General features: G+C 37.2%; 1 protein-coding gene across 1 annotated transcript in view; it reads right to left on the reverse strand.

Annotated features, from left to right (window-relative positions):
- Positions 1 to 14,538, reverse strand: part of PIK3CB (phosphatidylinositol-4,5-bisphosphate 3-kinase catalytic subunit beta) — a 99,953-nt gene that overhangs the window by 27,881 nt on the left and 57,534 nt on the right. Inside the window, exons 12-14 of the mRNA XM_040233687.1 lie at positions 12,190 to 12,311; positions 9,323 to 9,466; positions 7,681 to 7,780 (exon numbers count right to left, since the gene is read on the reverse strand). Coding sequence (XP_040089621.1) covers positions 7,681 to 7,780; positions 9,323 to 9,466; positions 12,190 to 12,311 — 366 coding nt within the window. The remainder of the gene's footprint in view (positions 1 to 7,680; positions 7,781 to 9,322; positions 9,467 to 12,189; positions 12,312 to 14,538) is intronic.

Below are 14,538 nucleotides of genomic sequence, written 5' to 3' on the forward strand. Positions count from 1 at the left end.
ATAAAATAAATATGAATACAGACAACAATAGCTGTTGTTCAAGTCTAAATTACTGGTTTTTATAATGAGTTAAACTCTAGCTATCAAAACTTGAAAGTGAAAGTTGCTCAGACGAGTCCAACTCTTTTTGCGACACGATGGGACTATACAGTCCTGGAATTCTCCAGGCCAGAATACTGGAGTGGGTAGCCTTTCCCTTCTCCAGGGGATCTTCACAACCCAGGGATCGAACCCAGGTCTCCCGCATTGCAGGCTAACTCTTTACCAGCTGAGCCACCAGGGAAGCCCAACAATACTGGAGTGAGTAGCCTATCCAGTGGATCTTCCTGACCCAGGAATTGAACTGGGTCAAATCTCTTGCTTTGCAGGTGAATTCTTTGACAGCTGAGGTACCAGAGAAGCCTCTATCAAAACTTATGCAAATAAAAAAAAACTTACGCAAGTAGTACAAGGGGAATCAACAAGGGCCAACTGAATCAAAATCATGTGTTTAAAAGTCAATCTTATTTTTACTAACCTAAGGACTGTCCAGGTCATATTAGTCAAATTCTTTAAGACCTAGCCTTGGCCAGCCATAAAACATAGAAAGGAATATTTCACTTTATTATTATGTCATTAAAACTGGAAATAATTGATAAATGTTAAATACATACATCAACTTGTAAATTGCATATAACAAGCATATAGAATATATATGCAACAAACATGAACTCTATGGTTTCCATTTCCATGAACAGTTTATTTTACACCATGTTTTCATTTCTGAATTTTGCTTCTATACAAAGAAACCTCTAAGACTCTATAGGGATATGAATTTAGCATGCAGTTTCTACAGAAAAGCTGAGGGCTTGCTCACAGGAAACTGGAAAGGTTCTATGTAGTTGGAAGATAAAATCAAGATTGCTGAAGCTTGGCCAAGTCAGCCATCTGTCAAAACCACAGACAGCCCATTTCTCAACAATTTCAGGAGCTGTACAAACACTTGTGGGAAGGGAACTAGCTGAAAAGTGGACTATGCAAATAAGAACTTTTTGTAGTATTTCAAATATGAATTTCTTCCAAATTTGTACAGTTGCAAATGTTCAGGGCCTATCCATAATTATGTTGATATCCATTTCCTGGAACAGTGTTCTAAATACCCACATGGCCATTAACCAAATACTTTTAAGACTTTCAACACCTTGTCATACAGTAAGTTTACAGTGATAACAAGAATTGCCATGTAAAGGGTACAATCTTACCCTGACTGTCCATTATTCAAGAAAGAGTAGGAATAATGTGATCCGACATATGCCATATTTTTGGTGTTATAAAAGGAAAATTGGGGTTCTCAGAGAAACAAGAAAATGCCCAGTATAGTTTGATCATATGAACAAGTCCAAAGAAGGGAGGGACTTTATCAAGGTGCGGGGGATGGTGGTGTCTTAAAATTCAATTATTATTCATGCAATGAAAATTACTGCAGGGATTTTGAAAAGGGAATTATTGTTGTTTAGTCGCTAAGTCGTGTTCAACTCTTTAGTAACCCCATGGAGTGCAGCATGCCAGACTACTCTGTCCACAGGAAATCCCAGGCAACAATACTGGAATGGGTTGCCATTTCCTTCTCCAGGGGATCTTCTGCACCCAGGGATTGAACCTATATCTCCTGTACTGACACGTCTATTCTAAACCTCTGAGCCAGCAGGGAACCCTGAACAGAAGGTTAGGAGTTGGGAAACAAATGGCGTTCAAGTGAGAGAATTTAGAAAAGGTAAAAAGGGAGAGGAGTCTTTGCCACAAGGAAAACACAATGTAGTATCAAAAAACATAGTCTGGGAGAGCATATTTAATACTACATAAAATGTCAGTTACGTGAGTTTAATATACTACTTTCAGTTTACATCAGCTAGATGAAACTTGGACTGCAAGGAGATCCAACCTGTCCATCCTAAAGGAAATCAGTTTTGAGTATTCATTGGAAGGACTGATGTTGAAGATGAAACTCCAATACTTTGGCCACCTGATGCGAAGAGCTGACTCATTTGAAAAGACCCTGATGCTGGTAAAGATTGAGGGCAGGAGGAGAAGGGGACGACAGAGGATGAAATGGTTGGATGGCATCACCAACTCAATGGACATGAGTTTGAGTAAACTCTGGGAGCTGGTGATGGACAGGGAGGCCTGGCATACTGTGGTTCATGGGGTCGCAAAGAGTTGGACACGACTGAGCGACTGAAGTGAACTGAGATGAAACTACCCTGCTAATACTTACAGCTTACATACTGTAATAATTACAATCACATACAGCTTATGGTCTAAATTTATCAGCATTAATAAACACGTAAGTAGTAAACCTTCAGGACTCATTTTTCTAACATGTACTCATATATGTAGAAAAACTGAGAAGTTGATAAAACCCCCGATACTTTCATCAACATCAAATGACACCTGCAAACTCTGCAGTATCAACCAGACTGAAACTGACTTTACCCTGGCTTTCCCAAAGAGACTGTGGCCTTTTGCCACAGTAACTCCACACTGGGAGAAAGGAAATAATCAGGCTTTTCAGGGATTTTTGGACACCGTCTCTAAAATGGCACTAACACAAAGTGACTCAAAACATCACTGACGTTCACCAAACCAAGGAGGGGCTTATGGAGGTCAAGTTAACAAGAGAGTTTTAGCACAGATCTTCCTTGCAATCGGCACAGTTGGTTCCAAATACATCTTGTGGTTATTTCTGTAGTTCAGGAATGTATAACTGAAACAGATAATACTCAGAAGGTGGCAGAATTCCCGTGTTGGTTCCCTGATTTCTGGAGTGAGGGCTACTATGGTCAGAAAGGCTGGGTGGAAGTTATTACAACTGTTTCCACCTAGTGTTAGTCGCTCAGTCCTGCCCGACTCTTTGTGAACCCATGGACTGCAGTCCACCAGGCTCCTCTGTCCATGACATTTTCCAGGCAAGGGTACTGGAGTGGCTTGCCATTTCCTTCTCCAAGGGATCTTCCCAACCGAGGGATCGAACCCGGGTCTCCTGCATTGCAGGCAGATTCTTTACCGACTGAGCTACAAGGGAAGCCTGTTTCTACCTAAGAAAATAGTAAATACATTCCTGGAATAACTGTACAGATTAGTGTTATCATCAAGGACTTGAAAGATGCAAGGTGGTGGTTCCCATCACATCCTCATTCATCCTGCCTACTTGGCCTATGCAAAAGATAGATGACTCTTAGAGAATTACAGGGAATTGTTACAGCCTTAACCAGGTGGTATATACCAGAGGCAGTTTCACTGTGTAAATAAAGTAATTTATCTCCTGGTATCTGGTATGCAACTACTGATTAGACAAATGCTTTATTTTCTGTACATGTCAATAAGGACCACCATAAGCAATCTGCTTAAGTTAGCAATGCCAGCAATACACTTCCATTGTCCTAACTCAGGAGTATATTAATTCTCCAGCTCTATGTCATAGTTCATTTGAAGGAATCCTGATTGACTTTCCCTTCAATAAGATACCATGCTGTTCCATTACAGTGATCAAATTATGCTAACTGAACCCAGTGAGTAACACATAGCAACTTCTCTGGACTTAAATTTTGTATTTCAGAAAGTGGGAAATAAATCCAGCAAAAAAATTGAGGCCTTCAAACTCAGTGAATTTCTAGAGCTCAAGGAGTGTGGAAAATGTCAAGATGTCCCTTCTAAGGTAAAAAATAATTTGGTGCTCAGAACCCTCTTTACAAGCAAAATAAGGCACAACCTAGTGAGCCTCTTTGGATTTTGGAGACAACATATTTCTCTTGTACCTTGGCCTATGTACTGGTTTTGAATGAAGTCCAGAACAAGAGAAGGCTCTGCAGCAGGCCCAAACTGCCACACACGTTGTGGCCACATGAGCCAACAGACCTAATGGAGCTTGAACTGCCTTTGGCAGGCTCCTAGAGCTGAATCATAGCACAAGTCCTTAGGATTTGGCAGAGAAACAAAAAATCTACCATCCCCTGCTGATAGCTACTCTCTTTTTGAGAAATAGCTGTTCGAGTTTGCTTCTAGGTTTTAGGAGAGAGTGAATGTAATCATGCAACCTGAGCTGCCTGTCAAGAGCCAGGTTTTATCTAACCCAGCACACATAAAGATGGGCGAGCACAGCGGCACTTCATGATCAAGTGAAAGTGGTTATATATAAGACTGTGCCCAATCTGGCCCTGAAGGCTCAAGTTACATGAAGGAGTAGCCCACATATCCATGATTTCCCACTCTTGTTACACTATCTTCTTTCTCCTAACCTACACCATGGCCTCATGTGGAGTTCTTTATGATGAGTAGATACAGAAAGAGAAGACTTAATCATGGTTTACAGATGACTGGATTATAATACATAGGCAGCATATAGCATATAACTGTGGTACGACAGCCACTTTCAGGAATATATCTAAAGGACAGCAGTGAAGGGAAATAATCCCAGTGTGCAGGACTTTGAAAAGTGTACCTGGATGTTCATTTTACTTTGAAGGTGAAACGGCCATGTGTGTAATTATATACCAATTCACGAGCTGTGACCAAATTTCCAAATTTGCTGGCATATTGAGTCAAGCACTTTCACAGCATCATCTTTTATGATTTGAAACAGCTCAGCTGGAATTCCATCACATGCATTAGCTCTGTTCATAGTGATGCTTCCTACCTATTCTATGGAACATAAAATCCTTGATGGCAGCAACATAGCTAACGTGGCTTCACATCACCAGTACCTAACAAAAACCCTGGCATATACAGCAGGTTCTGAATAAGTATATATTAAGTCATTTTTTATAAACCTTCTAGTGGTAGGTTAGATAACATTCAATTCAGAAAAAATCACTGTTAAAGAACAGGAGCATGTCACTGCTATCTGTTAATGAAGAATTTCAGCAGGAAGAAGCTAATACAGGGTTGCTTTCCCTGATGGCAGAAATGCTCTCATTTCATCCTTTAGAGCATCAAAAAAGACACCAACAATCAAGCCTGGGCCATGGTTATGCATCTCATTTGGAAGAAAGCTCTTGAAAAAGCATTGCTATTTGCAACTACTTAGCTGTATGAGTCAAGACTATCTCCAAAACAAAAATACACAAATAACTGGATACTGAGACAACTGTCAACAATAACCCTTGATGGAATTCTGTGTTGAGTAAAACAGCATCTGTTTATTGGCTTATGTTTTACTTTAGCTTCAAAGATACATTCATAATGAAACAATGAAATTGTTGTCTATTTTGATTTAAAAAAGAGAAGTGTTGCTAAAAGTGTGAAAAATCCCAGTATAATAATAATAAAAAAGATTTAGTTTTATAGTTGGACAGAACTAAGTCTGATTATACTTTTACTTAAAAACTGTGAGCTTTTAGCCAACTTACTTAATCTCTTGGAACCTTGTTTTTTACCTTGTCAAATCCAGGCAGTATCAGTAACTACTGTGGCACATTATTAGGAGAGTAAAATAGCATACTTAAAATACTTATTATGGTTCCTGGCATATAGTAAGCATTTAAGATCAGATCTATTAAAAATGACTAATACCTCATTATCTGCAATGATTAGAAAATGAAGACCTAGGAAGAAAATGATGGAATATGAGAGAGATATTTCATACCTGAAATATCACAGTTTCAGGCATGGATACACAGTTTGAAAAAGCAGCTTGAGTATATTGAATTCTAAAAGTTATAACACCTACGAACTCAGGTGTCATAATATCTCAATCTAAAACAAATGTCAAATGACAGAGCATATGAATCATACATACTATTCTTTTTTTTTTTTATACTATTCTTATTAGAAAGAGTATCTCAGAGGTATGAAAAAAACAGGATCTAAAAATTCACAACAGTTGTTACCATCAAACCCATTGCTGCTGCTGCTGCTGCGTCGCTTCAGTTGTGTACAACTTTGTGACCCTATAGATGGCAGGCCATCAGGCTCCCCCGACCCTGGGATTCTCCAGGCAAAACACTGGAGTGGGTTGCCATTTCCTTCTCCAATGCATGAAAGTGAAAAGTGAAAGTGAAGCCGCTCAGTCATTGTTTAGTCAGTTCAGTTCAGTTCAGTCGCTCAGTCCTGTCCGACTCTTTGCGACCCCATGAATCGCAGCACGCCAGGCCTCCCTGTCCATTACCAACTCCCGGAGTTCACTCAGACTCACGTCCATCGAGTCCGTGATGCCTTCCAGCCATCTCATCCTCTGTCGACCCCTTCTCCTCCTGCCCCCAATCCCTCCCAGCATCAGACTCTTTTCCAATGAGTCAACTCTTCACGTGAGGTGGCCAAAGTACTGGAGTTTCAGCTTTAGCATCATTCCTTCCAAAGAAATCCCAGGGTTGGTCTCCTTCAGAATGGACTGGTTGGATCTCCTTGCAGTCCAAGGGACTCTCAAGAGTCTTCTCTAACACCACAGTTCAAAAGCATCAATTCTTCGGTGCACAGCCTTCTTCACAGTCCAACTCTCACATCCATACATGACCACAGGAAAAACCATAGCCTTGACTAGACGGACCTTAGTCAGCAAAGTAATATCTCTGCTTTTGAATATGCTATCTAGGTTGGTCACCAGTTTTCTTCCAAGGAGTAAGCGTCTTTCAATTTCATGGCTGCAGTCATCATCTGCAGTGATTTTGGAGCCCCCAAAATAAAGTCTGACACTGTTTCCACTGTTTCCCCATCTATTTCCCATGAAGTGATGGGACCAAATGCCATGATCTTCGTTTTCTGAATGTTGAGCTTTAAGCCAACTTTTTCCCTCTCCTCTTTCACCTTCATCAAGAGGCTTTTTAGTTCCTCTTCACTTTCTGCCATAAGGGTGGTGTCATCTGCATATCTGAGGTTATTGATATTTCTCCAGGCAATCTTGATTCCAGCTTGTGCTTCATCCAGCTCAGCGTTTCTCATGATGCACTCTGCATCTAAGTTAAATAAGCAGGGTGACAATATACAGCCTTGACGTACTCCTTTTCCTATTTGAAACCAGTCTGTTGTTCCATGTCCAGTTCTAACTGTTGCTTCCTGACCTGCATACAGATTTCTCAAGAGGCAGGTCAGATGGTCTGGTATCTCCATCTCTTTCAGAATTTTCCACAGTTGATTGTGCTCCACACAGTCAAAATGCTTTGGCATAGTCAATAAAGCAGAAATAGATGTTTTTCTGGAACTCTCTTGCTTTTTCCATGATCCAGCAGATGTTGGCAATTTGATCTCTGGTTTCTCTGCCTTTTCTAAAACCAGCTTGAACATCAGGAAGTTCACGGTTCACGTATTGCTGAAGCCTGGCTTGGAGAATTTTGAGCATTACTTTACTGGCGTGTGAGATGAGTGCAACTGTGCGGCAGTTTGAGCATTCTTTGGCATTGCCTGTCTTTGGGATTGGAATGAAAACTGACCTTTTCCAGTCCATGTCTAAATAGGTATTTGGTACTAAAAATTAAGTCATGGTACTAATACTATGAGGAATCCTAATTTTTCAAATAGCATTCAATAACATTCTGCTAAATTTGCCGAAACTTCATTTCTAAGCTTACATTTTTTTTATTAAAAAATGTATTAACTGAATTTAGTTATGGAAATCTCTTATGAAACAATGTGATGGGAGAAATAGCATATGACACAATTTATCAAATATCATGTGGCAATGTATACATGAAGAGTAAAGCAAGCTGATACCTGCTTAGAAAGCGCTTTCATGTGACCTACGCTTCCCCGGCAGTACGCTTCAAGGATAACACCAAATTGTACTGAAACAGCAGGAATGTGTACTTCAGATCTGCAAAAAGGTAACAGTAAAGAAGATTTATCAAACACTTCAGGTCCCCAGATGAAAATACTTTTTTATGAAATTAACTAATGATGCTTATCAAAGAAAGGAAGATCATATCATGTATACAGTCACTGGTTGGGTGCTAAACGTTTAATTCTTTAAACACTGTAGTTCAAAAAGAAATGTGACATTAACATTAGTTAATGATTTATTCCATGAAATCTGAAGTTTTTACATTTTGTTTTTTGCAATGAAATTATAATATTATCAATTTACAGACAATTAAGATGAAATAGATCTGATTCATATCACACAACTAACAAATCCCTCAATTGACTTCTATTTGATTTTTTTCTCATTTAAAGAATGATAAACACTTGAAAAAGGAAGGAATATCTTATTCTGTTATTCCTTTGAGGATTTAAAAATAAGATTGAACTAGATGAGAAAGAAGATAAGTTAAAAAGTTAATAATAAAGAAATCAAGATTCAGAACTACAACCCCTAAAATTAAATCAAAATACTATACAGCTTATTTTCTTTAAGAAGCTAAGCCAAAGATGAGAAAAGTTATCTTTCTCTGTTACTGATTAGCTTCAAAAATATGAAGTCCAGGTGGAAGAAAATCACAAATGTCTGAGTAGAGTCAGAAACAAAGAACTGACAATTTTCCTAGGAAACAAAAGATCTTTAGTTCTCTTTCTCAATTTTACTCCCATATAAACTTGGTTTACTAAGATGGATATATTTCTGAAAGTGACCTTGTCAATAAGAAGCTAAAAATAAAGTTGCTGCTATAGGAAAACATAAAATCTTTTGTGTGTGTGTGCGTGTGTGTGTAACATAATTTTATTTATTTATTTTTTGGCTGCCGTGGGTCTCTATTGCTGGGTGGGCTTTTCTCCAGTTGTGGTGACTTGGCTTCTCATTGCAGTGGCTTCTTTTGTTTCAGAGCCCGAGCTCTAGGGCGCAGGCACTTCAGTAGCTGCTACTCCCAGGCTCTACAGCACAGGCTCAATAACTGTAGTGCACGGGATTAGATGCTCCATGGCGTGTCGGATCTTCTTCTATCAGGGACTGAACCTGTGTCTCTTTCGTTGGCAGGTGGATTCTTTACCTCTGAGCCACCAGGGAACCCCTAAAATCTTTACTTACGCAATAGTAGCAATGATGATACAACTATCCACAACCTTTTGGAGGCATAAGTAAGTCTATTTCTTAATCCAAATATGTTAACACAATAAGTATACTTTACTGGAAAATAGCAATACTTATAACCTATAACCATCAGTAGTAGTAATAAAAATTACTATGATTGAAAAGTTATTAATTACAGTTAAAAATCAAGGAGGCATAGAGGGACATTTATCTGAGTTACATTGCCAAATCATGAAAATTGAGAATCTGGGTATTGAGAAACAGGAGAAGACACCAGGAAAGCATAAATGTTATAGATGACTCAAACAAAGCAGCTGGACTGTTCTGCTAAATGTCCTATATTATGTTGATTAATACTCATGGACTCAATTTGAAATATAAAAGACTTACCTGAGGTGCCAAAATAAAAACTGCCCTATCCTCCGATTAGCAAGTGCTCTTTCTAGTAGGAATCTAGACAAGGCACAATCAAGAAAAGGCTCATATTTTAAAACTTGCACCAACTGTAAAAGATATTGAGAGAGTTCTTCATCACTGAAAGAAACAAAACACAGAGTAAGTCACTTAACAATCAGAGCTGGGAAAAGACCCCTTCTTATCAAACTTCAAATACTAACTTTGAAACAATGGTTCTAGTGGGTCAAGCTTGTTGCATGCCTATATTCAGTTTCATGACTACAATAACACAAAATAAGCTGAGGATTTCTGGTGGGCAAAAGAGTGTATGAAAAGGGGCAAAGAACAACTATATGGGGCACTTTCAGTAAGTTAACGAGGTTGATACAACTGATGACTGTTATTTACAATGACCCCAGAGTTATAATAAAAATAGTTTTCTGATCATGCTGAAGAAGTTTACATACTCAATCAACCAGTTTTTTTAAATACAAATTCTATCAGTACTTCAGCAACTTAGTTTTCCTTTCCTATCAAAAGGTTAAGTAATTTTTGCTCCCAGATAATGAATGAACAATTAAAATCTACAAATACTTTGAAGAATAAAGAGTGCATTTATAAGCTGGAAAGTCTCAAGGAATTAACAAAACTATAATATAACTATAATAAAACTATAACTATAATTAAATGAGCTAAATTAATTAAGATTGTGGCTCTGTATTTGTATCTATCTCCAAGCCATTCACATGTAAACAGTCTCATTAGAGGCAATTCCTGTAGTCAGGTTAAGATACATTATCTCAAGTCCTCTACTTGGTGACTAATATTGGACAATAAATGGTTAAGAATGTAGTTTAAATCAGATGTGGAACCTAAATCTAGGACATTATTCATCTGAAAAAAAAAAAAAACCTCATAAGCAGAAAATTTAACAAAGGAAGACGCATTACAATTACCTATATGGAACAATCTCTGCCTAGGGGTCAATATATTTGAAAAAAAAAACAATTGGCTCATTCCAAGGAGGTGGCCAGGTAGCCCCTCCCCATCAGGTATCCAATGCAAACTTAGGGAAGCTGAGGAACAATGGGGAGCCTCATTTTTAAAAACTATCTATACAACAATTTTAAGCTTACTGTAAAATCCATGCCCACTATAAAATCTATAAATAGTGTAAATGATAGAAGTATAGAAGAGGCTTCCTCTTTCTTAATACTTAAAAAGACGTCTCATAGACATACCTGAAAAAATATTTTGTATAATTTGCTTTGAATATCACACAATTTAAAACATAAATTAATTATTTAAAAAAGAAAAAAAAATCACTGTATCCTTAATTTGCTGAGAAGGTTTGCTTTTTAAATAATCATACAGAGACTTCCCTGGTGGTCCAATGGTTAAGATTCTAGACTGCCAATGCAGGGGGTGCAGGTCTGACCCCTGGTCTGAGAACGAAGATCCCACATGCTGTGCGTCACAGCCAAAAGAAAAAAAAAAAAAAAACATACAGTATAACCCCCCTTTTGAGGCTAGAATGAAAACGGAAAAAAATTTAAATGTTCATTGTCTGAGATTGTCTCCATAACAATATTTTATCAAATAAATCCCACAGATTCTCACACATATATTCCCTAAAGGGATTATACAAACATGTTCACTGCATTGTTAATAATGGGAAATTTTGAGAAAATGTAAAATGTTCTTCAATAGAGAAATGGAGAAATATAATAAATCTCTATGACAGAATATTACACACTAGTGGAAGGAATAAGCTACATTTATACGTAACAGGAGAAGACTGTCCTCAAAAACATAATGTTTGATAAAGGAAAAAAAAAACTATGTAAAACAATATATATATGACAAGACACATTTATGTAATTTTTAAATGTACAATATTATTTCATACCTATACTGTATAGATATATAAAACTGATAAAAACAGAAAAATGATGTATATAAGAATACACACCAAATTTGTGTTGTCTCTGGGAAGTGAAAGTAATCAGGACTGAATAAGCAAACTATGAAGACTCTAACTATAATGTTAATTGCTTAAAAAATACAAACTTAAAAGTAAAAACTTTAAAAATACAAATTAAGAAATTAACATTTCTTAGTTCTGGGTAGTGGATGGAAAAGAGTTAATAGAATAGCAAGCCAGATTGCTATCCTTTGAAAAAGTAAGCATACAACGTTAGCCCTTAGCTGACATCTGGGAAGGTAGATGGGGAAGGCTTCTCACCACCCTAACAGATAAGACTGGGTCACTGCTTAAACTGTTTTTGCAAACAGTATGGCTTATGCCCAACACCCATTTTCATTCTGGGAGTCTAGGATTTGGGAATATGCTAAACAGAGGTAGTTAAGTGACTAGGTCTTAATAAAAACCAAACTAATGAACAAACAAAGTACAACCAAGTCTCTAACAAGCTTTCTGGTAGACAGAATTCAGGCATGCTGTCACAAATTGTTGCTGGGGAAATTAAGTGTAGTCAGTGCGACTCCTTGTTTTTTTGTTATAGAGAGGGGACTGCCCTGATGGTTCAGTGGTTAAGATACCGTGTTTCCACTGTAGGGGTGTGGGTTTAATCCTTGGTCAGGGATCTAAAATACTGTATGCCATATGGTGTGGCCAAAAGGAAAAACATCTGTATCGTGTGTGTGTGTCTGTGTGTCTGTGTGTTTTGGATAGGAGAGATTTGAGAGTATGAGAGAATAACAGGGACGAAGGGAACAAATGCTTTGAACTGAATCATTCCTAGCCTTTTCCTTTCTTACATAACATCCAAGCAGATCTCAACTTCTCTTCTCACCCACAAGTTATTCCTTGACCCCAAAAAGCCTCCTACAGTAGATACCTCATCTGTTGCAGGCAGCCCACAGCATATTCTCGCACATACTGATCTGGATAGTTGAAATCTAGAAGCTCAAGGGCCTCCCGGGGGGGCAGTTTAGGCCAAATCTGAAGCAGTGCTTGAAGCTGTTTAAAAATTGAAAGGAAAAAAGATTAGTTTTCTCTCCTATAACTTCTGAACCACTTATCTGTTTTTTCTCGGTACACAGGAACAGAGATGAGTCAAAAGAAAGGAAAAGTATATGTGCAATTACTAAGGCCTCAAAAATCCATTACTGCTAATATAGGTTAATAAAAGATGGTCTCTGCTGAGATATTCTATAGGTAAGCAGGCAAAAAAGCAATTATGTACTTAGCTGGAAGTAGAATGATACACTGAATATATGAATTCTACAATCATTAATCATTAAAATTTTTTTTTAAAGGAAATAAAGGCAGGGGCAAGAGGAGAGAAGAAGGTGAGAGGAAGGGGAGGAGAGAGAAATGACTAAGAAATACTTAAAGGCCTTTGAGTGAGGCTAAAGAGGGAGGGATATATGTATACTTATAGCTGATTCACCTTGTTGTACAACAGAAATCAACACAACACTGTAAAGCAAGTATCCTCCAATTAAAAATAAAATTTTTTAAAAAGAAATACTTAAAGGTAAAATTCAAAGTACAAATATAAGCTGAAAAAGTACATTAATAAATCAACATAAAATTATCTTGGGAGAGTTTAAGAGAGTTTATATCTATCACTTTATAAAACTTTATTGACTAGAATACATTTAAATCCTTTAAATCATAGTAAGTTACCCACAGGAAATAAATAGTACCTAGTTTATTAAATACAGCCAGTTTCCCATTTACAGATGCCACTTAGAAATTTACGAGACATAGGATAAAAAAGCATCCCATGGGGGGATGACCTGGGATTACCGGTGAAGGCTGGGTTCAGATGGACATGGAAACCTAAGTTCCAGAAAACCCAAATTTCTAGAAAGGATTTCATCTGCCTCCCATGAGAATGAGTGAGACTCATCAGAGTTGATTTCCTTTTATGAAGGGTTGATATTGGAAAGAGTCCCTTCCTCTTCATGATTTTGATATCTTTATAGCTTACATTCTTATTGCAGAAAGGAAGTGTGAGGAAAAGCGGTTATGGAGGAGAGTAAAACACTTTTTTGATAATTATGAGTTGTGGCTGTCCAAAGCTCAACCCTATCTGACAGAGTCTTATTCCTTAATTTCTGATTTCTGTTGCTGGGTTTTTTTGGGTATTACTTAAACAGCACTGACATCAAGACCAAGGAAGAAGCACAAAATGTATGCAAGACCAGAGTTACAAGAATATGGCAAATAGATGGCAATGGCTGAAGGCTTCTCTCAATTGCATGTTCAACCTCAAAGTCGTGTTGCAGGAGATGGCCTGTGACACCTGCTGCCTGCCTTGTCATTTGTCATTTGAGCATTTGTGAGAAACTTGGGCTTTGACAATTTCATAAAAATAATTTAAATTTGTTGTTTTAATTATGAAAATTATAAAACTTCTTATTAGTTTCTCAAGTGCCCAAAAAAGCCAACATCTAAATGAGTAACTAGTAGTTAAGGTATTTTCTCATATGAAACAAATTTAAAATTTAAGTTCTCTAATGATAATTTATAAAAAATTAACTTTAACTTGCTTTACATTAGCAGAAAAAGTAACCCTCTTGAGTAATTTTTAGAGGTTGATTACATTACTATTATTAATATACATTTACATAAATTACTAACTTGGATATGAAATGTGATACTTTGCAATTTACATAATAAATTATACCAAAGTTATTCAACAAATACAGTGAAATGTTACTTTTTACATTTTAACTTTTACCTTATAATAAAGGCCACTTGGGAATATTTGAGCAATGCCAAAAAAAAAAAAAATCTTGATTCAATTATTCTTAAACTACTAAAGGAAAAGATTACCTCTTATACTTGTTCTTTTAATGTATACAGTACTTGCATGCATACAGTACACAGGCAGACATACATACACTTACCTGTGGTATCAAAATCCCACAGGGATAGGGCTGTTAGGGGAAAATTATGTAAAAATGCTCCTCAGGAGTATAATAATGAAAAAAGATAGAGGAATACTGGTTTAAAGATACGAAACACCTACCTAATCCCAGGTTTTATCACACAATTCCTCCAAAATTCTGATGGACCAGTAGTCCTTATATAGATAAGGAAGACTGTTCCCTAAGGAACTGAAACAATAATTTTAAAAAAACTCCTAGCATCCCCAGTTAACCCATGGAATACACTGCTCCACAAAAACAATACTGGCATAGATAATGTTATATAATACCAGAGGTTCAACTAT

Source organism: Oryx dammah, unplaced genomic scaffold (assembly GCF_014754425.2).
Source record: "Oryx dammah isolate SB20612 unplaced genomic scaffold, SCBI_Odam_1.1 HiC_scaffold_2, whole genome shotgun sequence".
Taxonomy (NCBI): domain Eukaryota; kingdom Metazoa; phylum Chordata; class Mammalia; order Artiodactyla; family Bovidae; genus Oryx; species Oryx dammah.